We start from the raw sequence: 24,775 nt of genomic DNA, 5'->3' as shown, positions 1-24,775 counted from the left end.
CCTTCGCGGGGAGCCCTTTCTGCGCGGAGCGCCCGGCCCCTCCGCCCGCCGCCCCCCAGCCTGGTCCAGCCGGAGCCATGGGACCCGAGCCGCAGTGAGGACAATGGAGCTGGCGGCCTGGTACCGCTGGGGGCTCCTCCTCGCCCTCCTGCCCCCCGGAGCCGCGGGCACCCAAGGTGAGCCAGGGTGGGGAGGGCAGGGAGCCGCGACGGGACCCTGCAGCCTGGGACCCCCGCCGAAATCCCCGGGCGGGCGGAGGGGGCCGTGCCGGCGAGTTTCGGACTGTCCCGGCGCTCGGGGCCGCGGGCTCTCGGCGGGGAGGGGGCAAAAGAAGGCGGGGCGGGGGGCAGTTACGGCGAGAAGCGCCTCTCGAGGTCCCATTCGGGACACCGGCGCTTTCCAGACTCCGCGACCGCTCCGGGAACTTGTCAAAAAGTTCTCTGAAATTGTTCAGAAAGTTTCCCTGAAAGGGTGTATTGCACGGTGTGTGTGGGGGTGTGTGTGGGGGGATGTGAGGGGGTTTCTATGGTATGTGGGGGGGTAAGGGGGATTTGTGTGGGGTGTGTGTGTGTGGGGGGTGTGGGGGGGTAAGGGGGATTTGTGTGGGGTGTGTGTGGGGGGGGGTGTGGGGGGGTAAGGGGGATTTGTGTGGGGTGTGTGTGGGGGGGGTGTGGGGGGGTAAGGGGGATTTGTGTGGTGTGTGTGTGGTGTGTGTGTGTGTGGTGTGGGGGGGTAAGGGGGATTTGTGTGGGGTGTGTGTGTGTGGGGTGTGGGGGGGTAAGGGGGATTGGTGTGGTGTGTGTGTGGTGTGTGTGGGGTGTGTGTGTGTGGTGTGTTTGCGGTGTGTGGGGGGGTTCCCTCTTGTTGAGCCCCCTCCGCTTTCTCAAAGCCTTTCCAGTTGGCAGCCTCCGCCTCCGGACTGGACTGGGCTGGATTTCTCGGGGGTCCCTCCAGCCCCGGCCTCCCTCCCCCCTCCCCGCCTCTCCTCGGCCGACTGGGTTTAGTTACTGCTGCTTGAGGCAAGATCTGGGCGTGGAGGGGGAGGTGGGAAAGCAACCTGCCCAGCCTGAGCCCCGAGGAGAGGGTGACCAGTCGGGTGGAGGAGTCGCCTCCCGCTGGAGTCTCGGGTGGGGGAGGGCGAGACGTTTGTTTTGAACAAGTTTCTTTAGGGCCAGCTCGGGGACTGTGTGCTTTGTGACTTCGGGGAGAGCACCGGCGGCACGGTGGGCGGCATGAAGTGGGAGAGTTGTGCAGAGTTGTGCAGGAGGGATACCTGGGCACTTGGTCAGGGGAGGCTTAGAGAGAGGACCTGGTGCGGCTATGCAGAGGGCCCGGTTGTCCTGCCTTTTCCCTCTGTTGTGTGTAGAGAAGGGTGACAGGGGGAGGACAGTGTCCTGCCCGGTGTCCATCTGTATGCAATACCGATTAAACCTGGAAATATGTTCTGTGCCAAGCTCTCACACGAGGTTTTGCGGGTGTTCCCTCTTTTAATCCTCAGAACCATCCTGTGAGAGAGGTCCTTCTGGTATTCCCATCTCCAGGTGAAAACCTGGGCTTGAAGAGGTTCGGCAGAATGACCCCCAACCACACATTTGAAATCAGGGTTAATCCACCTTGAGCAATAGGAGACACTGCTCCCTGCATCACCAGGTGGTGGGGAAGACACTGAGAGCGTTCTGGGAGTGGTGGGTGGTCTCCATAGGTCATGGAGCCGGGAGAAGGGGTGGTGTCATCTTGTCTGTGTTGCTGGAGGGCCCCTCTGTCAGAGCTAGCTGTGATATGAGGGGCCTCTATGCCAGGGTGTTCTTGAATTGTGTGGTCTGTGTGTTTGTGTCTGCGCTGTGTGTTGCTAAACAGTCTCTCTTTGCTGACTTGGGGACTTAGTTGAACTCTGCCCTCTCAAGGAACTCCCTCAAGGTGCTGGGCCAGCTCTGCCGTAAACAGCGGGAGGTGGCCCCACGCCTTCTCTCTGAGGTGGGAGGCTCCTCTCCTTTGAGCCCATCCTTCCCCTTCCTGTTTCCCAGGCTGGCATCTTCACCTCTGACCTCCTGAGAAGGGTGAGACAGGCTGGGCTATCAGACAGAGCTGTTGTCCTCCTCACCTGGGTCTGGGAGTTGAGCAGGTGGGGAGTGGCTGGGCGCTTCTGTGCTGGGATCTGAGGGGTCCGTTCTCCGATGACTGGGGTCTCCAGTCTTCCGCACTCCTGCTGGGTGCAGAGAGAGATGTTGGGTATGTTGTGCAGGGAATGGTTAAAATGGCAGTATCCCACCCAGCTGCCTCTGGCCACCCCCATTACATCTCAGTACTGCAGGCTGGGGTAGGAATGTGGGGGGAAGGAGAGCTTCGGGAAGACCCAGGATTTTGCTGAGATACTCTCTCAGAGGACCAGGTTTTGTGAAGTGCAACAAACACATTCTTTTTATCTTGCAGAGCTCATATTTAATTTCTGTATGAGTCTCTCAATACTCTCCTTCCTTCTGTTTACTAAGGGAAAGTAACCTCATTTCAATATTCACAAGAAAACAATTGAAAAGATAGGGAAAGAGAAAATACTGTTGCTTCCAAATACAAAGCACTTTTTCTCTTCTCTTGGTTGGAAATTACCCGTACTCCTGCTACATGAACTTCCCTTGCCTCAGCTTTTCGAAGTTGTACAGCCTGCTCCGTATATGCCAGGTTCTTATTCATAGATAGTTCGGTTTCATCTTTGCAACAATCCTGTGAAGTAGCTGCACAAAGGGGAAAACTGAAGGTCAAAAGAAATGAAGTGACTTATCCAAGGCTTCCCAGCCACCCAGTAATGTCCAGGGCATTTTTGGACTCTGGTGAGGAGGTATTAAGAGTTGACCAGTCTTACTCCATTTAACAGGAATGAGTTGAGCAAAGCCTCAGGGGCAGCCAGGTGGCCAGACTGGGGTAGAGGTGCTACTCTGTTACTGGGGTGAATGACCTTCCTTATCTAGGCTATAGAAAGTGGGGCTGAATGGGGCATCCCTCATGCCCCAGGCACCTCTTGGCTTTGGAGTCATCTTTCCCTGTCCACCTCATGTCTGCCTTCTTCTTGGGCCCTCCTGGAATGGCAGGGGACTGAAGGCAGGAGTGGGGTGGAGGCCAGTGGGACCTGCAGGGCTGTGGGGAAGCGGACAGATGGATTAGAAACAAGAGGGACCAGTGTGGGGCTGGGGCTGGGGCTGGGGAAGCTGGTGTAGGGCCCAGGTAGTTGTGTCTGTCCCTGGGAGCTGGAATGATCTGGAAAGAGATCCCCGCCCTCTGCCTGTGGGAAGCCCCTCTGGGGTGAAACCTCCATCTTTTGCTAGGCCACCTTTCCTGTCTACCCCTGGGGAGAGAGTGGAAGTAGGGGGAGGGGCGTGCTCTATCTCAAGGAGTAGGAGAGTTATAGCCAATGTTTGTGTTGCCCCCGCTCTGTTTACCAAGCCTTGTCATGTTTACAGACTGCTCTTTATTCACTCTCTCATTTAACTCGTTCAACTTCTCTGCAGAGAGGAAGGGTTCTTATTTTTTTATTCCCTCTTTGTAGCCCAAGTTCAGGTCGGTAAATGTTCACTGAGTGCCTACTAAGTCACAGGCTCTGCTGGGCATAGAGATGAGGTCCAGGACTCAAGGTCACAGAGTGGCCCAGCTGGGTTCTGGTCTGATGACCCTGAACCCAGGCCCCCATCTGCCTGATCACCGGGTGTGTGGTGGGTGGGTCTAGGGGAGGTGAGCTTTGGGAATGCAGGTAGTGTTCATGGAAACCAAAGGAGGTATTGGCTGGTGAGCAAGAGAAGCAACTGGGCCTGAAGGCTGGCGGGAAGGAGAAAACCCATTTGAGAGCACCCCCAGAGCTGCGATCAAATCCTGACCACTGAAGTTTAGTTGGAGGGACATAAGGGAAGGACCATGACCAGCTTCTCAGCAGTGGGATGGACACCATGACCTCAACTGGTCCCTTTTGGTTTGGAGACTTGATTGGACTTCACTCATTCACTCATTCATTCACTCTTTCATTCAATCAGCAAACAACCAGTGCTCACTGTATTCCCTGCTCTAATTGTGGCTCCTAAGGGGCAGCTGTATGGAAAAGGACCTCCTACACCCCCCCCCCCAGGAAAGAGGAATGAGGAGTGAGGAACTGGTGAGGAAATGGGGGAGGAGGAGGAGGAGGAGGAAGGATGGGGTGAAGGGCAGGGAGGTGGAGGTAAGGGAGGTATTAAGGCCTTTTTGGCTTCATATCAGGTTCGTGCGTGCTTGTGGGGATTAGCACACAAGCTTTCAGCTCACTGGGAGTGGGTCTCGGGGCACCAATTTTACCACCTGTTGCAAACACTTAAAAAGTCTTAATCAGACTCAAATGAGCCACAAACGAATTCGCTAGTGGGGCGGGGCTGCTACTCTTTCTGCTCCTCCTGCCCAGCCCAGCCATTCTGCCCTACCCAGCACTTGTAATGTTTCTCTGTGGCATCAGTAGAGTTGGTGTGTATTTATGTTTGTGTGGGGTGAATCTGTGTGTGCAGTTAGGCCTAGTGGAAGAAATGTAGAATCTGAAGTCAGACAGACTTGAGTTTAATCCTGCCTCTCACAGGCTTTATCATCTTGGGAGAATAACCCCTGTCAGCCTCAGTTTCCTTCTTTGCAAAATAGGGGTCTCAGTCCCAGCCTCTGCAGGATGTTGTGACACTCCACCCAGAATGCCTACTGAGCACACAGTAGGCCCTCAGTTAATACAGCTGCCCCCAGTGTTCCATTGTTGTTGTTTTCCTATTGCCTGGCTGCCACAGCTGGTGTCCTTCGGAAGCAGCACAGGGCTACAGGGGGTGGAGACAGCCCCTGCCCCAGCTCTGCTGGTCCCTTTCCCGGGCTTGGGCCAGGGCCTTGGGGTCTGGGCCTAGAGACAGCTGTGACTACAAAGCAGCTGAAGCTGCGGAGGCCGAGGGGGAGGTCCTTGCAGCGGGGCGTTATTTTGGGCCTGGCCTGCCACCCCCGGCTCCTGTTTCTTTTGGGAGCCTGGGGGCAGGGACCCTTGATTCTATTTCTAGGCCCTCCCCTTCCTCCCTGTTTGCTTCCTTCGCTGTCTGCCCAGAGGGGTGGAAACACAGACCACTCTGGATGTTACTAGGAGGCCCAGGAAATAACCGGGGGGTGGTGGTGGGGGTGGTGGGGGGGGGTGGTGGGTGGCCTGCCCCACAAACCTTTCCCCAGCTTTCTGGAGGCAGGGGGTATTTCTTATTACTGCCTCCCCCCCTCCTCCCATGATTTCATCTCCAGCTCCAAGTTTCTGGGAGAGCAGGAGCCCTGGGGTCAGACCTTGAGGTCAGCCACTGTGCTGTCCCTCTGAATCTGCACGTAGTCCATGGGAGGTGGAGTGGGGACCAGCAGGCATTCCGGGCAGCTCAGGCACCTGTGGGCCTGTGTACCTGGAGGTGCCCTCCACCCCCCCCCCCACCCCCTGGCACGCCCTCCTGGGCAAGAAACACCAGGTGATTCATCTTCTCACCAGAGCAGAAAAACAAGTTCAACTGGACAGTTTAATCTCTCCCTTGCTAGCAGGCATTGTGCCAGCTGCTGCCCCCAGTGCCCCCTCACCGGGGATAGTATACCCTTCCTATATTTCTGGGCTTTGTGGGTATTTCTGGTTTCAGGGACAACCAGCTAGGGTCCAGGTGGGCCTGGGGGCAGTTCATCTTGATGTCCCTTGGCTGATAGTTGGCACTGGGCAGGTACACAGGGCTGACGTAGTGCTCTTGTGGCAGGAGTTTCGTGGCATAGATTCTGCCAGCTACTTCTGGAGTCTTGCCCTGAGGAGGTGGCAAGGGTGAGGTACCAGAGTAGGAGCCTTCTGAGTAGGCATCATTCTGGCCCAGGATCTGCAGCCTGGGTCCGGATGCCCATAGATGGGGTCTGATACTCTTTGTCTCTGCCTAGGGGAATTCTAGAGGTTGCTGGTGGTCTCCATGTTCCTACTATGACTCCAGCTGACCCTCCTTCCCCACTTTCTGGGTGGCATTGTGGGGGTGGGTATCCCTTGCCAGGAGGTTGGCATGTGGGTGGTGCTGGAACGGGGTGGGGAGAATACCCTGAGTTTGTTCGCTTGGGAGAGGGATAAGGGGGTATCCAGAGGGTTCATGATTCATCATCACCTCTCGGGGGATTTTTTACCCCTTGGCCCTGAGTCGTGGGTTTGGGACAAAGAGAGGCTTTCTTTGCAGCCAACCCCCTGGATTGGGAGGGCAAACTCCCTAGGGCTGGCACAGTAGGGCCCCCTCTGGGTGTTCAGAATGGGCTGAGTCAGACAGAGTCTCTCCCCTGATTTCCCTCCTCTTCCCAAACTGGCAAACTTTATTTTGCTGTTGCACCTTCAGCAGGTGCAAAGGACATAGGAGGAGGGGTCCTTGCTGTCCAAGATGGCATGACTCTGGGGAGTGAGTGTGGAAGAGGCAGCTGGGTTGGAGAAGCTCACTGGACAGTGCCCTCTGACCCGCCTCCTCCCTCCTGCCAGTGTGCACCGGCACAGACATGAAGCTGCAGCTCCCAGCCAGTCCTGAGACCCACCTGGACATGCTGCGCCACCTCTACCAGGGCTGTCAGGTGGTGCAGGGTAACCTGGAGCTCACCTACCTGCCTGCCAATGCCAGTCTCTTCTTTCTACAGGTGAGAGCCCTGGCAACCCAGCCAGTCCCTACCTCCAGCTGGGCCTATATTTCCTCTCATGGTTCCTCAACTGGAAGTCCTTTTTGACGTCTAACCCCTATCCATTCTAATGCAAGACCAGTTGATTACCTCTTTATAGCCTGGTTGGCCATGGACATCTCTAGGTGGAATGCATCTCTCCCTTTGCTAAATTTTTGCTTTCTTGCCAGCATGATCACCTCCCCCTGTTCAACTGCCCAGCCACTGTCCCTCTCCCACCTGGTATAGTGAAAGGACTGTTGGGAGATATGGGTTCCAGGGTCAGTTCTGCCACTGACAAACTATGTGAATGTGGTCTAGGTTCTTGTCTTCAATGGGTCTCAGTTTTCTTATCTGTATATTGGGAGCAATAGGCATGCTTTCACTCCCCCAGGGGGCCCATTTTGAAGAAAAATGGGAAATGTATGTGAAAGGGTCATGAGCAGGAGAGTGGAAACCAGCCTGCTGAGCTATTTCCATGGTGCCCTGCAGTAGGGTCATGTATGCAATGAGCAGGTGTCATCTTGTCCAGGCCTTTCCTTTTATAGTTGAAGAAACTGAGATGCGGAGAGGGTGGGGCATTTGCTTACAGCTCACAAAGTGCTCCCCTCCCCATTATCTTTCTTGATCATACAGAATCTGGTTTGGGGAGGTGGGGAGTGGCCTTGATTTCCATTTTACACACGAAGAGATCAGGACTGCTCAGGGGATAGGGGCCTTGCCCATGATCTCCAAGCACTGGGTAACCCTGAGGAGGCCCTGGAGGGTGGTAGTGTTCTAGGGCCCAGGCCTGCCTCAGCCCTAGCCTGCCCTGTGCCCTCCCAGGATATCCAGGAGGTGCAGGGCTACGTGCTCATCGCTTACAACCAAGTGAGACAGGTCCCACTGCAAAGGCTGCGAATCATACGAGGCACCCAACTCTTTGAGGACAACTATGCTCTGGCCGTGCTGAACAACGGAGACCTGCTGGACGGTGCCACCCCTGTTGCAGGGGCTGCCCCAGGAGGGCTGCGGGAGCTGCAGCTTCGAAGCCTCACAGGTGGTCATCTCATCCCTGAAATCTGGTTCTTGACAGCTGATTGGGGCCTCTGGTAGCCATGGGGAGGCTTTGTGTAAATTAGAACTTGCATCCCTTCTGGATGGATGCAGGTGGAGCTAGGAAAGTTGCCCTCGTGAAGATTAAAACAAGATTTCCCTTATTCCCGGGAGTCACAGCTTGTTCCAGCCCACACAGTTTGATAATTAGGATGCTGGGTGGGTTTTGCCTACTTCTTGGCTGAGTACACATGTCTTCTCTGTTCCCTGGGGACCCTGGGGTGTGTTTAAGAAGCCTACTCCCCTTTTAGAAGGCTGGAGTGTGTGCAGAAGTTGACAGACCCCTGGTTATTGTCCATCCCACAGAGATCCTGAAGGGAGGGGTCTCGATCCAGCAGAACCCGCAGCTCTGCCACCAGGACACGATTTTGTGGAAGGACATCTTCCACAAGAACAACCAGTTGGCCCTCATGAAGATAGACACCAACCGCTCCCGGGCCTGTAAGCATGCTTTTCCCTGCCTACAGCCTCTTCTCTCTCAGATAGCCCCTGCCCCAACTCCTGGTTACGTCCCCCAACCCTGGCACTAACACCACCCATTTCCTCTTTCCTGATGCCTCCTGGTATCTCTGTGTCTCTTAATCTTTCTGGCCCTCTGTCCTGTCTCCCTCTGTTTCTTTTTTTAAAAAATATATTTTTATTGATTTCAGAGAGAGGAAGGGAAAAGGAGAGAGAGAGATAGAAACATCAATGATGAGAGAGTCGTCACTGATTAGTTGCCTCCTGCATGCCGCCCACTGGGAATCGAGCTCGCAACCCAGGCCTGTGCCCTGACTGGGAATCGAACTGGGATCTCCTGGATCCTAGGTTGATGCTCAACCGCTAAGCCACACTAACCCAGCTCCCTCTGTTTCTTGATTGTGTCCCTGTGTTGGAGTCCCCTTTGCTTGCCTAGGTCTCACCCTCACTGTGCATTGTGCCTCTTGGTCTCTGTCTTTCTCACTGTCTCTCTGTTCTCTCCCCAGGCCAACCCTGTTCTCCAGCTTGTGAAGCCTCCCGCTGCTGGGGAGAAAGTTCCAAGGATTGTCAGAACTGTGAGTCTTAGGAAGGCACAGAATTTGGGGGCCAGGGCCAGGTGGAATAAAGGTGACAGGGGAGGAGTGGGCTACAAGGCTTCAGGTGTGTTCCCTGGGGCAGGGAATCTTCCTCAGAAGGTGATGCTGGTGAGGGTCTGGTGTCTGGGTGGCCACCCAGCCCTCATCCTGCTGTTTGCCTGACAGTGACTCAAACTGTGTGTGCCAGTGGCTGTGCCCGCTGCAAGGGCCCGAAGCCCACCGACTGCTGCCATGAGCAGTGTGCTGCTGGTTGCACGGGCCCCAAGCACTCTGACTGCCTGGTATGTGCCCACTGAGCCCCACCCCTCGGGGAGCTAGGGAAGGGGCACCCAGTCTGGCACTGCCCTATTGCCCCTGGCACATCAAGGAAAAATAGCCCAGTGACTACCAGCTGCCTGTCCCCCCCAGGCCTGCCTCCACTTCAACCACAGTGGCATCTGTGAGCTGCACTGCCCAGCCCTGGTCATCTACAACACGGATACCTTTGAGTCCATGCCCAACCCAGAGGGTCGTTACACCTTTGGTGCCAGCTGTGTGACCACCTGTCCCTGTGAGTGCCAGGGAGAAACATTGTTTTAGTAATTCTGCTGGGGAGGTTAGTTTATGTAAATGAGAGCATATTGTAAGTATGGTCTGCCCTTTGCTTTGGAGAGCTGGCCATGATGGTTCCTGTCCAGCTGCATTGTTTTTTCAACAGCTTTGAAGCAGGTGGCAGCAGCAAAGAGTAGAAGCTAAGAGCTCAGGCTCGGCAGCCAGACTGCCTGGGTTTGAAACCTGGCTCTGCTGCTAACTGGTCATATGACCCTACTATGTCTCAGTTCCCTCATCTCTAAAATGGGTACAATAATAGTCCCAACCTCATAAAGTGGTTATAAAGTTTGAATGAGTTCAAATCCTGGCTCTTCCACTCACTAGCACAATGATCTTGAGTAATTTACATAAAGTTGTGCTTTGGTTTCCTGTTTAGCAAAATGGGACTCTCACTGTGTCTGTTGCATGGGTTTGCTGTAAGGAGTAACTGAATGGTAACTGCTCAGACCTATTGTAGGGACATTTCAGTACTGGCGGATGTCATTCTTTTTATACCACTTGCACACGGTGACACTGCTCATGGTGGGGTGTGAAGGGCTGGGGCATGTGGACACACAGTCCTGGTCTCCTCAGACAACTACCTGTCAACGGATGTGGGATCCTGCACCCTGGTCTGTCCCCTGAACAACCAAGAGGTGACAGCTGAGGATGGAACACAGCGGTGTGAGAAATGCAGCAAGCCCTGTGCCCGAGGTATCCACTGCCACCCCCCAAACCATGCTGCGGTTCCTGTCCTTCCTCACACCCAGCCTGGCCTCGCCCACTGTCCCACCCTTCCTCAGACCTTCCCGGGACTCAGGCCTTGTCTGCCCCTGCCCCTCCCCAGATCATTCCCACAAGCTCCCCCATATCTTGCAAGTGTGGGGAGGGGGCATGTGGCCCTAGGAGGGACTGTGGACAGGACCCAAGAGTTTGAGTTCGTGATGCTCCATGTAGGGGCTGATCAGTGCCAATGTGGGGGCTGAGATGGCCCCTCTACCACCTGCCCCACTCCCCACAGTGTGCTATGGTCTGGGCATGGAACACCTGCGGGAGGTGAGGGCGGTCACCAGTGCCAATATCCAGGAGTTTGCCGGCTGCAAGAAGATCTTTGGGAGCCTGGCATTTCTGCCAGAGAGCTTTGAGGGGTAAGGATGCTGAGTTAAGGGCAGGCGTAATGGTCTGAGACAGTATCAGGGCAGTCACTGATTCCTGAAGACCCAGAAGTGGCAGCATCTGGGGGAGGGGGGAGGGGGGGGCAGGCAGGAGATAGAGGTGGGAGGCCAGGAATTTAGAGAAAGCAGGTGGGAAACCAGAGGGAGCAGGGACTCCTGGGAGGGGCGTCATTTCCATAAATGACATGTTATCCGTGAACGTGCACTTGTATGGAGGCCAAGCCATCCAGATAGAGTTACGTTCTCCTTGAATTCATAGTAGCTTTATTCCTAAGAGTCCCAAACTGGAAATAACACAAATGTGTATCAATAGGTGAAAGAATAGATGATTCCCTACAATTCTTCCGTACAATTCATTCTATCCATATAATGAAATTCTCAGTAACAAAAAGAAACAAACTGATACACACAACATGAGTCTCAAAAGCATGATGTTAAAGCAAAATAAGCCAGTCAAGAGAGTCCACACTGGGATTCCCTTCTGAAGCTCAGCCCGGCAGAACCACCCTGGCGACAGCAGTCAGAGCAGTGGTTGCCCTGGGGTGGGGGGACTGGAAAATCACACAAAGGAAATTTCTTGGATGATGGGAATGTTCTGTATCTCGACTGGGTGGTGGAGCTGTGAGTGAGTGCATTTGTCAAAACTCATCAAACTGTATAGTAAAAACCTGTGCACTTTACTGTGTGTGAATTATAGTTCAATAAAAAAAAATCCCTTTCAACACGTCTTCTACCTTTACTCCCCTTTCCAGAGGAGACAGTTAACAGGTTGTGTGTCTTCTTCTAGACCATTTATACCCACATAGATATGCACAGAGAAACAGTTTAAATTTTTTTAAATTTATTGATTTTGAGAGAGAGAGAGAGAGAGAGAAACATCACTTTGTTGTTCTGCCCATTTATGCATTCATTGGTTGATTCTTGCATGTGCCCAACCTTGGTGTGTCAGGACGACGCTCTCACCAACTGGGCTTCCCAGCCAGGGCAAGAAACAGTTTTCGTAATTGTGCTGGGGAGGGGGTTGGTTTATGTAAATGGGAGCATACAGTGAGTATTGTCTGCCCCTTCCATTGGGGAGCTGGTCAGGACAGTTCTGCCTCATTCTTTTAACAGCTGTGGAGCAGGCAGCAGCAGCAAAGAATAGCAGCTAAGGCCCAGGACTGGGAGCCAGACCACTTGGGTTTGAAACCTGGCTCTACCACTTACTGGTCATGTGACCTTGCTGTGCCTTAGTTTCCTCGTCTTTAAAATGGGGGCAGAAGTAGCCCCAACCTCATAAAGTGGGTATAAAGTTTGAATGAGTTAACATGCATGAGCTCTTAGAACAGTGAGCGGCACATACTTAGTGCTCCCAGATGTTAGTTTTTGTCTACAGTCTGGAGAGATCAAGATTATATTTAACAGCTCTCCTATTTACTGGTGAGTGTTTAGGTCATTTCCAATTTTCGCTTTTACAAACAGTTCTGCCTTGTACGTGCCTCAGAGGCCAGTGTCCCTCTAGGCCACATTCCTAGAAGTAGAATTTCTAGATCAAAGGATATAAATACTGTTTTGATAGATCCTGCCAAACTAGGGTCTGGGCTTTGTAGCTCAAGATGGGAACAGCCGGGCTTGAGCATAGGGTTTAAGTGAAGTTATTAATAGAGGAGAGGGTGGGGAGGGTGCAGGGCCAGCCCTGGGGGTTGTGCTCACCCCCTTCCTGGCCCTGCTGACTCCTCTCCTCATCTTTTTTAGGGACCCAGCCTCTAACACTGCCCCCCTACAGCCTGAGCAGCTCAGAGTGTTTGAGACCTTGGAGGAGATCACAGGTGGGCTCTGCCTCTGTGTCCTGCTCTGAAGGGCTGGGGGGCTCATCCTGTCTTCACACCCTAGCCTCACCCTGTGCCTGCAGGTTACCTATACATCTCAGCGTGGCCAGACAGCCTGCCTGACCTCGGTGTCTTCCAGAACCTGCAAGTGATCCGGGGACGTGTTCTGCATGAGTGAGCATCTGGAGAGGGTGCCTGATGGGGAGGGGAGGCCTGGGAGAAGCTCTGGGCATGGTAGGTCCTCCTGTTCCCCAGGGGCTCCAGCGGCAGCCTTGCTGTGGGAGTTTTCCTAGCGTGCTGGGGACAGGAGGAAGGTGAGGGCGGCCCTTGGCTGACGGGAGGAGTCAGTAATGCACTGTCCACTCTATAGCTGAGCGCTCCTCTCCCACAGTGGTGCCTACTCGCTGACGCTGCAAGGGCTGGGCATCAGATCGCTGGGGCTGCGCTCGCTGCGGGAACTGGGCAGTGGGCTGGCCCTCATCCACCGCAACACCCACCTCTGCTTTGTACACACGGTGCCCTGGGACCAGCTCTTCCGGAACCCTCACCAGGCCCTGCTCCACAGTGCCAACCGGCCAGAGGATGAGTGTGGTAAGAAGGAGCCCAGTGCTGCCTGCTCCCCGTCTGCCAGCACACAGGAGTGCCCATGGGCCCCTACCAGCAGCAATCTGGGCCTTGTGCAGACTTCCCGGCCCTGGTGTGCCACTCTTGACACAGCTCTGGCTGGCTTGACCACTTGGCATGGCTTCTGGCTGAGTCCTGCCTCACTGCCTTGGCATCCCTCCCTCCCCTTTTCTCTGTTGTTCCTGGAACCTCAGGACTCTTCTTTCTCCCTGCATTGCCCAAGCCCTATTCCCACCCCTCCAACCCAGAGCCACCACCACAGCCCCTTCCCCTGCTTTACTTGACCCGAGCCTCCCTTAAGAGTCCCCTCTGACTCTTTCCTCCTCACTGCAGTGGGTGAGGGCCTGGCCTGCTACCCGCTGTGCGCCCACGGGCACTGCTGGGGTCCGGGGCCCACCCAGTGTGTCAACTGCAGCCAGTTCCTTCGGGGCCAGGAGTGCGTGGAGGAGTGCCGAGTACTGCAGGGGTATGCAGGGTGGAGCAGGGGGCGGCCGGAGGGGTGCACGGGCTCCTCTCCTTCCAGACCTCCTCACCAGCCATCGCCTCTCACAGGCTCCCCCGGGAGTATGTGAAGGACAGGCACTGTCTGCCGTGCCACTCCGAGTGTCAGCCCCAGAATGGCTCAGTGACGTGCTTAGGATCGGTGAGGCGCTGGTGGGCTTGGCGCTAGGTGGAGGGAAGCAAGGGTGGGTTGGGGAAGATTGCCAGGGACCTGGCCAAGTCTGGTAAAATGTCTGTGGAGAGAGCCCCTCGCTCAAACCTGAACAGCAGGAGGGTGGAACAGCAGGAGGGTGGAACAGCGGGAGGGTGGAAGGAGCCTCCGATGCTGGGGACTGTGTAGTGGACCCTGAGACCCTTCAGACTGTGCCAAGTCCCAGGGAAGCCTGTGTTCTTGTCTGAGGCTGTGCCAAGGTGGTTAGACTTGTGGACTTAGGCATCAGACTACCTGGATTTAAATCCAGGTCCTACTTCCAAGCTCATTTGTAAAATGAGTATCATACCTAGTATCTGCCTTATTAGGGTAGAGTAAGAATTAATGTAAAATAAGGTTTGGCACAGTGCCTGAGCACAGGAAAGGCTTTCTGTATGTTAGCTATTATTGCTGTTATACTTTAAGTAATGAATTCCCTTCCTTGGCTTCCAGTGCTTTATCTGAAGCCCCCAGCTCAGGGATCAAGCTTTGAAGTGGGGGTTGGGGGAATGGATCTGGGTGAAGAGCAGGGGCAGTAGACACAGCAGGTCTAGGCTGTCCCAGGACCAGCGTGAAAACTGCCGCTGAGTGGCAGTCGGAAGCTCAAAGGGGGCCCAGGTGTCTGATCCTACTGTCAGCCCCCCACAAATCCTTCCTCCCTTCCCAGGAGGCTGACCAGTGTATGGCCTGTGCCCACTACAAGGACTCTCCTTTCTGTGTGGCTCGATGCCCCAGTGGTGTGAAACCTGACCTCTCCTTCATGCCCATCTGGAAGTTCCCAGATGAGGAGGGCACATGCCAGCCGTGCCCCATCAACTGCACCCACTCGTGAGTCTGAGGGCCTTTTCTGCAGAAACGAGGGCTTTGTTCCAGGAGCCTCTGCAGTTATAAAGGGGACACCTCTGCCTTTGCTTACACTGGGACTTGGTTTTTCACTTTTTTGTGTCTGATCACAAAAGTAACATGTTAAAATTTTTTAATTAAAACATAAAATATAGTGTTGCTAGCAGTTCTATTCCCACTGTTAATAATTTGTAGTGTTTTTCCTCTAATTTTTATCTGTGTACACACTTACATATATATTATTATAACATGTTATACTCTCCAGTTTTTTATTTTTATCTGTGCATTCTAATATATATTATTATAACATGTAATATATATGTTAATATATATTATTATTCTCCAGTTTTTATCTGTCTATATTCTAACTTTCTTTTTAATCAAAATGGGAGCATAGACCATATGTATTATTTGCAAATGGCTTTTTTTCACTTGACAGAATCTTACAATGTTTTTTCATGTCCTACCACAGTGGTATACCCTATTCTTTTTATTTTTTTCACATAGTTGTCTTTAATTATATATGAAATATGTGAATACATCCTTGTGATAAACATTCAGCAATATAGAAGTATAAACATTCCCTGCCCCTCCCTCCACCCCTCGCTGGGGAACCACCGGCTTCACTCTGGTGTGCATCCTCACAGGCTCTTCTCTACACATTCACAAAAACATGTTACGTTTATATTAGGTTGAGTCAATATGAGATTGCTGGTTTGTAGGTCAAAAACAGCAATTTCATATAGTTCAACTCATATATAATCAGTTTTGGGTTTTGTGTGTGCTTTTTTATTGTAAATGGGTTCATAGTTGGGATATTGTTCTGCACTTTGTCCAGCACCCCTCCCCGCTTTGTGTGCCTCAGACACCCTTTCTTGCAAGTGCACATGCATCTACCCCCTAGCTTTTTGAACTGCTTGAGCTGTAGCGTGGATGTAATATTATTTAACCATGCCCCTGTTGGAGGGGTATTGATTAAGCTTTTCTTTTTTTCTTTTAATTTTTTATTATTTCTCTTTTTTTTTTTTAAAGATAATTTTATTTATTTTTATCCTCATTTGAGGATATTTTTTTCCATTGCTTTTCAGAGAGTGGAAGGGGGAGAGAGAGAGAGAAACATTGATGTGAGAGAGACACATCCATTGGTTGCCTCCCGCACGCACCCAGATCAGGGCCTGGGATGCAGCCTACAACTGAGGTACATGCCCTTGGCCAGAATTGAACCCAGAACCCTTCAGTCCTGCAGGCCAACGCTCTAACCATTGAGCCAAACCAGCTAGGGCTATTGATTGTTTTTTAGAGAGAGAGGAAGGGAGAGGAACATCAATTTGTTGTTCCACTTATTTATGCATTTATTGGTTGCTTCTTGTATGGGCCCTGACTAGGAATCAAACCCACATCCTTGGCATATCAGGAGGATATGAGCTAACTGAGCTAACCAGCCAGGGCCTTTTTCCCCTCCTTTTTTTTTCAGTTTATTGCACTTGAGCTCTATGTACAAGTGAACATCTTATACAGGCCCTCCCCCTAGTGTTGGCATTTTGGGGGTACATCCTGAGAGGTGTTTTTAGTGCACATTTGGGCATCTAGGCTACACCCTGAGAGATGGAACTGCTGTGTCACAGACATTATTTAATGGGTGTTGCCAACTGTCCTCTTCAGAAGTTGTGCCAGTTTACTCCCCGGCTGAGCTTTTGGACTTGGTGCTCCTTTGGGTACCCCCACAGGGCACACCACAGGGAGGTGCAGGGGAGCAGGGGGAATGGGTTCGTAGGCTGGAAGGGATCCCCTTGTGGGGTGGAGGAAAGATCGATGGTGACCTTGAGCCCAGTTTCTGCCTTTGTCCATGGGGATAATAACACAGCCACACCTACCCCCGGGGTTGCTGGGAGGCTGGAGTGAGCCCAGGAGGTGGTTCCCAGCCTTGTTGACAGGACTCTCTCTCCCGCAGCTGTGTGGAACTGGATGACAAAGGCTGCCCCGCAGAGCAGAGAGCCAGGTCAGCTTGGTCCCCAGGACATGTCCCACATTGCCCCTCAGTCCCCCACTGGCCCCTGGATGGTCACCCCTGAAGTGGGGGGGTTTCCTGACATGACACATGTCCCTCTCCTGCCCACTCTCCCACTGTTGATACTCCTTCCAATTCACTTCAACAAGTGGATGGAGGACCTGCTCAGGATGTTTGCGGGGTGGGAAACAGGAAAAGACGGCACAGATACCCAGTACCTCCCCACCCTTGAGTAGCTAGATGTCTCTTAGGGCACCCTGGTACTTGAGGAAGATTGAGAAGAGAGTGCAGCTGCAGCACTGAGGGAGAGAATGGTGAATTCTTAACAGGGGTGGAGGCAGGCTTCAAGGAGAAGGTGGCATTTGAGCCAGGCCTTTAAAGAGGGGCAGGTATGTCACTTGCATTAGGGGGAAGGTAACTAAGTGGCATCGTGAGGAAAGGATTGGAAAAATCTAGGATTTGTTTGCTGGAAGGTTCTGGTGTGGTGCACTGTTAAGTAAGCACAGAGAAAGGAGTAGAGGGTGAAGTCTGAGTCAGGTTCGAGCTGGATTTGGAGGGCATAGGCCCTCCCTCACCACCAGGCCACAGGGTTGGACTTGGTTTCTGGGCAGTGGAGAGCTTGGGGAAGGGCTTGGGGGAGAAAAAGATTGGAGTATGCCCTAGGCAATCATTTGTCCATGAAACAAGCATTCATTAGAGTTCTGCAATGTGCCAGCACGGGAGGGGACAAGGAGGACATGATGGAGGGTCAACACCCAGGAGTGTCATCTCTCCTAGGCTGAGTCTTGAAAGATGATGCCATGGAGAAATGGTGATCCAGGCAGAAGTAACCGCCATGTGCAGAGGTTGGGAGGTGTGGAAAATCATGACCTATAGGTGAAAAACTTGGCTAGAACATCGGAATCACTGGGTACACATTCCTGAGCCCCTCCCCATTACCACAATCAGAATTGCTGGGGGTGTGGCTCCAGACTTGTGCACGTTAACAAGCTCAGTGATTTTTGTCAGGAAGTTTGAGAATCCTGGGCTAGAGCCATGGGTAAGAGCATAGAAAATTTGGAGATGTGGGTAGTGAGAGCTTTGAATGCCCGGCAAGGAGTTTGGATTCCATCCTGGAGGCAGTAGGGAGCCAAGGGAGTTTTTAAAATAGTCAAGAGAGGATAGAAGCCTGTGGGTCACCCTTCCAAATCCCCTTTCCAAACACCATGCCCCTCCATGGGGCCCCTTCAGCCCTTCTACCCAAGATTGGTCCCCAACCCATGACCTTGGCCCCTGTCTGCAGCCCCGTGACATCCATCATTGCTGCCGTGGTGGGCACTCTGCTGGTCATGGTTGTGGGGATCGTCCTCGGCATCCTAATCAGGAGGCGGCGGCAAAAGATCCGGAAGTACACGATGCGGAGGCTGCTGCAGGAAACGGAGGTGAGCTGGTCTGAGGGCCTCCCTACCTGCTCGGGGTCTGCAGCCCAGCTCCCCAGGCACTGATGCAGGGTCACCCCCTCACCCCAGCTGGTGGAGCCGCTGACACCTAGTGGAGCAATGCCCAACCAGGCTCAGATGCGGATCCTCAAAGAGACAGAGCTGAGGAAGGTGAAGGTGCTTGGATCCGGAGCCTTTGGCACAGTCTACAAGGTCAGGGGTGGGACCAAAGTCCAGGGTGGGTGGTCCCCGAGGATGCATTGGTGTGTGGCCCAGGGTTCTGTTGGGGAAGGCAGCCCTGAGCTGGGGGTGGCGGTGTTTAGTAGGGCAGTTATAGAGGCTCCAACAAGGGGAAAGGGATTGGAGTGTGGGGCTAAATAGTGAGGTTGTTCCTAAATTGTGCGGTTGGCTCAAGGGTGGGGACCACAAAGGATGGCTTTGTGGATGGCTGCAGGTTGGATCTGGCTGGCCTGTCTCCTGCTCACATGCTCCTCTTTCTGCCCAGGGCATCTGGATCCCTGATGGGGAGAATGTGAAGATCCCAGTAGCCATCAAGGTGTTGAGGGAAAACACATCTCCTAAAGCCAACAAAGAAATCCTGGATGTAAGTCCCTCCAACATCCCCAGCTGGGAGTACAGGAGGGACACCTGGTTGCAGGTCCAGGATCTAGGCCCCTCTTCACTGGGATTTGAGGAGACACTATGTTATCCCCAAACCTCGACTCTTAACCTCCCCATTCTGTGGGCTGTGGTTCTGGTTTTTAGATGGGGCCAGATCCAGTGAGGGTTCCAGTCACACCTTGGCCCTCAGGAGCAGCGTGTGGTGGTTGGGGTTTGTGGTCTTCCACACCCTCTTAGTGTGTACCCTTGTCCCCAGGAAGCATATGTGATGGCTGGTGTGGGCTCCCCATATGTGTCACGCCTCCTGGGCATCTGCTTGACCTCCACGGTGCAGCTGGTGACACAGCTTATGCCCTATGGCTGCCTCCTAGACCACGTCCGAGAACACCGCGGGCGCCTGGGCTCCCAGGACCTGCTGAACTGGTGCGTGCAGATTGCCAAGGTATGCACCAAGGAGGTCTGGATTCTATGGGTGCTCTTGGGAGCAAGCCTGCCCCCATGCAGGGCTAGGATCAGGTTTCCTGGGAGAGTGTGGCCAGAGCATCATTAATAAAGATGCTTCCAATCCCAGGGAATGAGCTATTTGGAGGACGTGCGGCTCGTGCACAGGGACCTGGCTGCCCGGAATGTGCTGGTCAAGAGTCCCAACCATGTCAAGATCACAGACTTTGGGCTGGCTCGACTACTGGACATTGATGAGACAGAGTACCATGCGGATGGGGGCAAGGTTAGGAGGGAGTGGAGTGAGGCAAGGTGGAGTGGGGTCTGGGCCCTGGGAGAACTCTGAGAATGGCCACTCCCAGCATACCCAGTTCAAGGACTTCTTCTCTGCTCTTCCAGGTGCCCATCAAGTGGATGGCGCTGGAGTCCATTCTCCGCCGACGGTTCACCCACCAGAGTGATGTGTGGAGCTATGGTGCGTGGTAGGGAGCATTGGGAGGGGTGGATGAGGAACCATGGTCCTGTCCATGGCGGGGATGTTGGTGAAAGAATGAGGAGAATTAATGGAGATACCTTAGCATAAATGTGGGATGGAAGGGAGGTGCTGCAGGACTCAATCTGTCAGGGTCTATACATGTCCCAGGGGCTGGGGAGGGACTAAAAGTAGCTGCTGCCTTCTGGCAGCACATCCCTCCCTGTCTTCCCCATGGTGCCTGGCTCCTGGACAGAGCCTGGGGCTCATATACTAAAGCTCCTTCTGTTGCCCCATCTCGATCCTGTCTCTGCCCAGGTGTGACTGTGTGGGAGCTGATGACTTTTGGGGCCAAGCCTTACGATGGGATCCCAGCCCGGGAGATCCCTGACCTACTGGAGAAGGGGGAACGGCTGCCCCAGCCCCCTATCTGCACCATCGACGTCTACATGATCATGGTGAAATGTACGTGGTGGAGCTGTGCTGGCTTTTTGGAGGACGAGTGGGAGGTCCTGGGAAGAGCGTCTACAAGGGGCACGGGAGGAGGCCAAGAGCAGAATGTATGTGGACCCAGGGGCCTCAGTGTGGTTAGAGGAGCCTCAAAAGGTCTCAGTTTCCTTTCACAGTACCAGTCCAGGGAAGCTCCAGAGAACCAGCTAGAAAGAGACTTAGATGCAAAATAAAAAGGGCAAACTTCAAGAGATTCTCAAAGTTTCTGGTACCTGGACTCTAATCACTAGATAAGCTTGGAGAGGGAGGGGGCAGGGCAGTCCACAGGCTGCTGCTGGGACTGTGGCCCTGAGCTTTCTTTCTCCTGCCCCCAGGTTGGATGATTGACTCTGAATGTCGGCCTCGGTTCCGGGAGTTGGTGTCTGAATTCTCCCGCATGGCCAGGGACCCCCAACGCTTTGTGGTCATCCAGGTACTGGACCTTCCTACCACATCCCTGCCTATAACTAAGCACTCCCCTACAGAGGGTGGAAAGGGAGATGACGCCTGGGTCCTCAGGCCACCAAGCCCAGCCCCTTGCTGGACTCATTATTCCTCTGTCCCTCCCTGAGCCTTCCTCAGGAGGCTGAGTCCTGGGCAGGGAGAGGCTGCCACACTCTGTCTCCCTTCTCCCCAGAATGAGGACTTGGGCCCTGCTAGCCCCTTGGACAGCACCTTCTACCGATCACTGCTGGAAGATGACGACATGGGGGACCTGGTGGATGCTGAGGAGTACCTGGTACCCCAGCAAGGCTTCTTCTGCCCAGACCCTGCCCCGGGTGCTGGGGGCACAGCCCACCGCAGGCATCGCAGCTCATCCACCAGGGTCAGTTCTCTTGGCCACACTGTGGTGGGTGTGGTTACTTCTCCTAACCCTAATGGACTAGGGTCCCTTTCTCTGATATACCTCCCAACCATCACCTCTCATGGGGATCCCATTTTCCTTACGGATTCCTACTGCCTCCCAACCCATGTCCCCATTCTCCCCGTGGTGACTGGGCCACATGCCAAAGGTAACCTCTCTTTATCTCCTGTGACCCTGTCACCTCCCATAGAGTCTCCATCTCAAATCCATGAATGACCCCCATCATGACCTTTTCTCTTGTCCCCAGAGTGGCGGTGGTGATCTGACACTGGGGCTAGAGCCCTCTGAGGAAGAGCCCCCCAAGTCTCCACTGGCACCCTCCGAAGGGGCGGGCTCTGATGTGTTTGACAGCGACTTGGGTGTGGGGGCAGCCAAGGGACTGCAGAGCCTCTCCCCACATGACCCCAGCCCTCTACAGCGGTACAGTGAGGACCCCACAGTATCCCTGCCCTCCGAGACTGATGGCTATGTTGCCCCCCTGACCTGCAGCCCCCAGCCAGGTATGGAATCCAGGCTTGAGCTGAAAGATTGGGAGTTGGGGGCCCACTGTGGGGCTGTGGTAGTGGCTGGGACACATGGGTTCCTTTCCCTAACAAGCCCCCTTCTTTTGCCCTTTCAGAATATGTGAACCAGCCAGAGGTTCGCCCGAAGCCCCCCTCACCCCTGGAGGGCCCTCTGCCTCCTCCTCGATCTGCCAGTGCCACTCTGGAAAGGCCCAAGACTCTCTCCCCCAAGACTCTCTCCCCTGGGAAGAACGGGGTTGTCAAAGACGTTTTTGCCTTTGGGGGTGCCGTGGAGAACCCTGAGTACTTGGCACCCCGCAGCAGGGCTGCCCCTGAGCCCCACCCTCCTCCAGCCTTCAGCCCAGCCTTTGACAACCTCTATTACTGGGACCAGGACCCACCAGAGCGGGGCTCTCCACCCAGCACCTTTGAAGGGACCCCTACAGCAGAGAACCCTGAGTACCTGGGCCTGGATGTGCCAGTATGAGCCAAAAGGCCAAGTCTGCTTAGGCCCTGCTGAACCCTCGGGGAGTGGGGAAGGCCTGACTTCCGGCCTGTGTCGGGATGATGTGGGGCAAGGGCCCTTGGACCATATCCAATGGAGCCTGCCATGCCAGGAACCTTCCTTCCTATTCCAATTCCCAGGTGGCTAAGAGGGGCCCAGCCTGGCTGGAAGAGGAGGCAGCAGTGGGAAGGAAGTCTTCATTAATTTGGAGTCCTGTCCCAGCAGACTAGGGTCCAATGGATGCCACAGCCACAGTCTCTTCACCTGAGGGAGCAGCCCAGCCTGGCTCTCTTCTTCCAGATCCCGGGCACTGAAGGACTTAAGAGAAGCTGGGCCTAGGAGGGGAAGAGGCCCGAAGGGAGTGTCTAGACCAGAGTAATCCATTCACAGACTGTTTCTGAATCCTAGCTCTGTCCCTAGAAAGAAGGGAACAGCAGTAGTGCCCAGGTCTAGTCCTTGTACAGAGTGCTTTTTTTGTTTTGTTTTTACTTATGTTTTTTGTGTTTTGTTTTTTTTTAAAAAAAGCTGAAATAAGGACTCGGGGAGAGTGGGTATTGTGGAAGGGGGGTGGTCCCTGGGTTTGGGGATGTCCTTTCTCCATACCCACTTTCTCCATCTGAAAATATATTTTGGAAAACAGCTGGGCATCAGCCTATGTCTGGGGGTAGCTCTGTACCATCCCTTACTGCTCACCTCCTAACCTACACTCAACTCATCTTTTCCTGGAGGGAGTGACTAGTAATCTTTAGGAAGCTTGAATGAGGAACCTATCTTCCATCTTCCTGGCTTTTGGGTTGGGGGGGATCTGGGAGTTGGGATTCTGATCTGAGAGCTCTTTGCCAACCAAATCATTCTTGCTTAGGAAAAAACCCCAAATTCCTAAGGCCACCCACCCACCATAATGGGCTAATTTCTTCCTTATAGGTGGGGGACGGGAGGAAAGAAGAGGCAGTGTCTACTGTGTGACTCAATTTTCCTTGCCTTGGCTATGAGAGATCATTGAACCAGAAGTAGCTATCCAGAAAAAGCCCACCCACCCAGCACAGCCACTCTGGTGGTATTAAGGCTGGGCTGGCCTCTCTGCGCCCCCTGCTCCTCCCCCCATACTCCCAGACTGGACATAATGCGCACTAGTTGGCACAGGTGTTTGTAGTGCCAGTTTATTGCCGATAGCTGACATTGCCCGGGGCTAGTAGAAAATAAATTAGAACTACAGTGGCCTCATAGGCGTGGCTAGGCTGGAGCTGGGAGCGAGGGCTTTTGTGGACACTGATCCCGGGAAGGAGTATACAAGGTAGCTGTGGTAGTATCAATAGAGAGGCTCTCCCACCCCCCAGGCCAACAGAAGTTTCTATTCCCTCCTTGTACCCAAAGGGGCACAGTGGAGGCTAGGGTCTCTTAGCTACCTGGTGCTAAGTGAGGGGAAAGAGGCAGTGGGGAGCCCTCGGCAGGACCAAAGGGGAGACCAACGCGTGGATCCCAGAACAGAGCAGGAACCCGGAATCCCATGTAGTCACAGGATGACGCAGGGAGGACGGCTGTTGGTGATCTTTTCTAGGGGTTCTCCATTACTGGCTCTTCGGATGGCCTCAATGAGCTAGAGGGCAGAGATACGGAATGGGATGATACACTGCAGAGGCACGGTGAACCAGGGGCACTCCCAACATTGCAAATACTCACATCTTTCTCATAAGGGAAGCCCCCATTCTCCAGCTTGGAGAACACCAGCTGTCCATTGATCTCGATCTCAAAGGCCCCTGGTATTAAATAAACCAATGAATGAACTGTACGCTGAGAACAGGCAAAAGTCAGGAGGTCCTCCACACTCATACTCTGCACAGGCTCCTTCATGTCCTCCACAGGCCCCATTAGACTTGTTCTCTAAGCCATTTCCCAAGCCTGGGTCAAGTCACAGGAACCTACCGAAGGTGTCAAATGTGTGTCCTTTCTTTGAATTCAACGAAGGGCTTCCTCCCCTCCAAATCTATACTACAGTCTCGCCAGGTTTTCCCTGCAGGATTCATCTGTGACCCCCCTCAACTGTGGAAGGGGAGTCAAGCTGTCTGGACATTTCACTATGCCAGATACTGCTGGTCACTAAAGCAGCCAATGGCAGAGATAGCGGTGTGGCTGGGATTTAGAACCCTGACTCAGCAGGTGTTCCGCGGGCCTCACCTGTGCCCCCCAGGCGCGACTCGATCTCGATGCCCGGATACTGCTCCTTCACGGCACTCGCCAGCTCCAGGTAGGTCGCCTCGAAGCCGCAGGGTTCACTAGGGAGGCGATACCTGGGGTTCGCTGGGGTTTCGGGTTAGGGACCGCCCGTGGACCCACCCTCGTCCGGACCGGAACCTCACCGGCCGGAGCCGCTCACCAGTACTCCACCACGATGCGGACCCCGCTGCCCGGCTCGATCTCCCCAGGATGGGGCGCTGCAGACGTCGGCCCCAGGTCCCCGCTCATTGCTGCCCGGCTCCGCTTCAGCCGCTGCTTCCGGGTGTTACGTGACGCCGCGGGCACGTGAAGGGGCGGGGCCACGCGTTACGTCCGGGCGCCCCCTGCAGGCTGCGGCTGCTGCTGCTATGTTTTGATCCTACCCTTTGTCAGAAGGCTCTGGGCTGGGTGCACGAGTCCAGACCTCCTTCCGAGCTCCTGCGCTTGTCCTGCACCTGGTGTCCGCTGGACTTCACGGCCTTATTTAATCTAATGAAATATCCTAAACTGCAAGACGCTTTCCAGGAAGAGTGGGGTCTCAGGGCTGGGGGTCCACCGATGGTGTGGAATAGTTGCCATTTCTTTCTAACATGTGGATGGCATTTTATTTAAATATATTTTTATTGATTTCAGCGAGAGGAAAGGAGAGGGAGAGAGAGAGCTAGAAACTGATGATGAGAGTCACTGATCGGCTGCCTCCTGCAACTGGGGA

General features: G+C 54.0%; 2 protein-coding genes across 3 annotated transcripts; one reads left to right on the top strand and one right to left on the bottom strand.

Moving 5' to 3' along the window:
• The first annotated feature begins 49 nt into the window (after positions 1-49).
• On the top strand, positions 50-22,488 carry ERBB2 (erb-b2 receptor tyrosine kinase 2). The gene is made up of 27 exons (XM_087826141.1): positions 50-176; positions 6,497-6,648; positions 7,492-7,705; positions 8,068-8,202; positions 8,727-8,795; positions 8,982-9,097; positions 9,225-9,366; positions 9,981-10,100; positions 10,408-10,534; positions 12,296-12,369; positions 12,453-12,543; positions 12,761-12,960; positions 13,327-13,459; positions 13,546-13,636; positions 14,352-14,512; positions 16,479-16,526; positions 17,818-17,956; positions 18,044-18,166; positions 18,459-18,557; positions 18,831-19,016; positions 19,146-19,301; positions 19,415-19,490; positions 19,806-19,952; positions 20,312-20,409; positions 20,614-20,802; positions 21,089-21,341; positions 21,461-22,488. Exons 1-27 carry the CDS (start codon positions 104-106, stop codon positions 21,829-21,831), a joined length of 3,783 nt encoding a protein of 1,260 aa, XP_087682267.1. The 5' UTR covers positions 50-103; the 3' UTR covers positions 21,832-22,488.
• A 505-nt stretch (positions 22,489-22,993) lies between these two features.
• On the bottom strand, positions 22,994-24,312 carry MIEN1 (migration and invasion enhancer 1). Of its 2 annotated transcripts, XM_016202271.2 has the most exons (4): positions 24,224-24,312; positions 24,025-24,122; positions 23,530-23,606; positions 22,994-23,446 (listed from the first exon to the last, which is right to left on the bottom strand). In XM_016202271.2, the coding sequence occupies exons 1-4, from the start codon at positions 24,310-24,312 to the stop codon at positions 23,363-23,365; spliced, it is 348 nt and encodes a 115-aa protein (XP_016057757.1). In that variant the 3' UTR covers positions 22,994-23,362. The 2 variants fall into 2 exon arrangements, with proteins under 2 accessions (XP_016057757.1, XP_016057756.2); XM_016202270.2 differs by having other exon boundaries at positions 22,994-23,606.
• Positions 24,313-24,775: the final 463 nt, after the last annotated feature.

Source organism: Miniopterus natalensis, chromosome 17 (genome assembly GCF_054644295.1).
Source record: "Miniopterus natalensis isolate mMinNat1 chromosome 17, mMinNat1.hap1, whole genome shotgun sequence".
In the NCBI taxonomy this organism is placed as follows: Eukaryota; Metazoa; Chordata; class Mammalia; order Chiroptera; family Miniopteridae; genus Miniopterus; species Miniopterus natalensis.
This window is presented reverse-complemented; position numbering and strand designations above follow the sequence as displayed.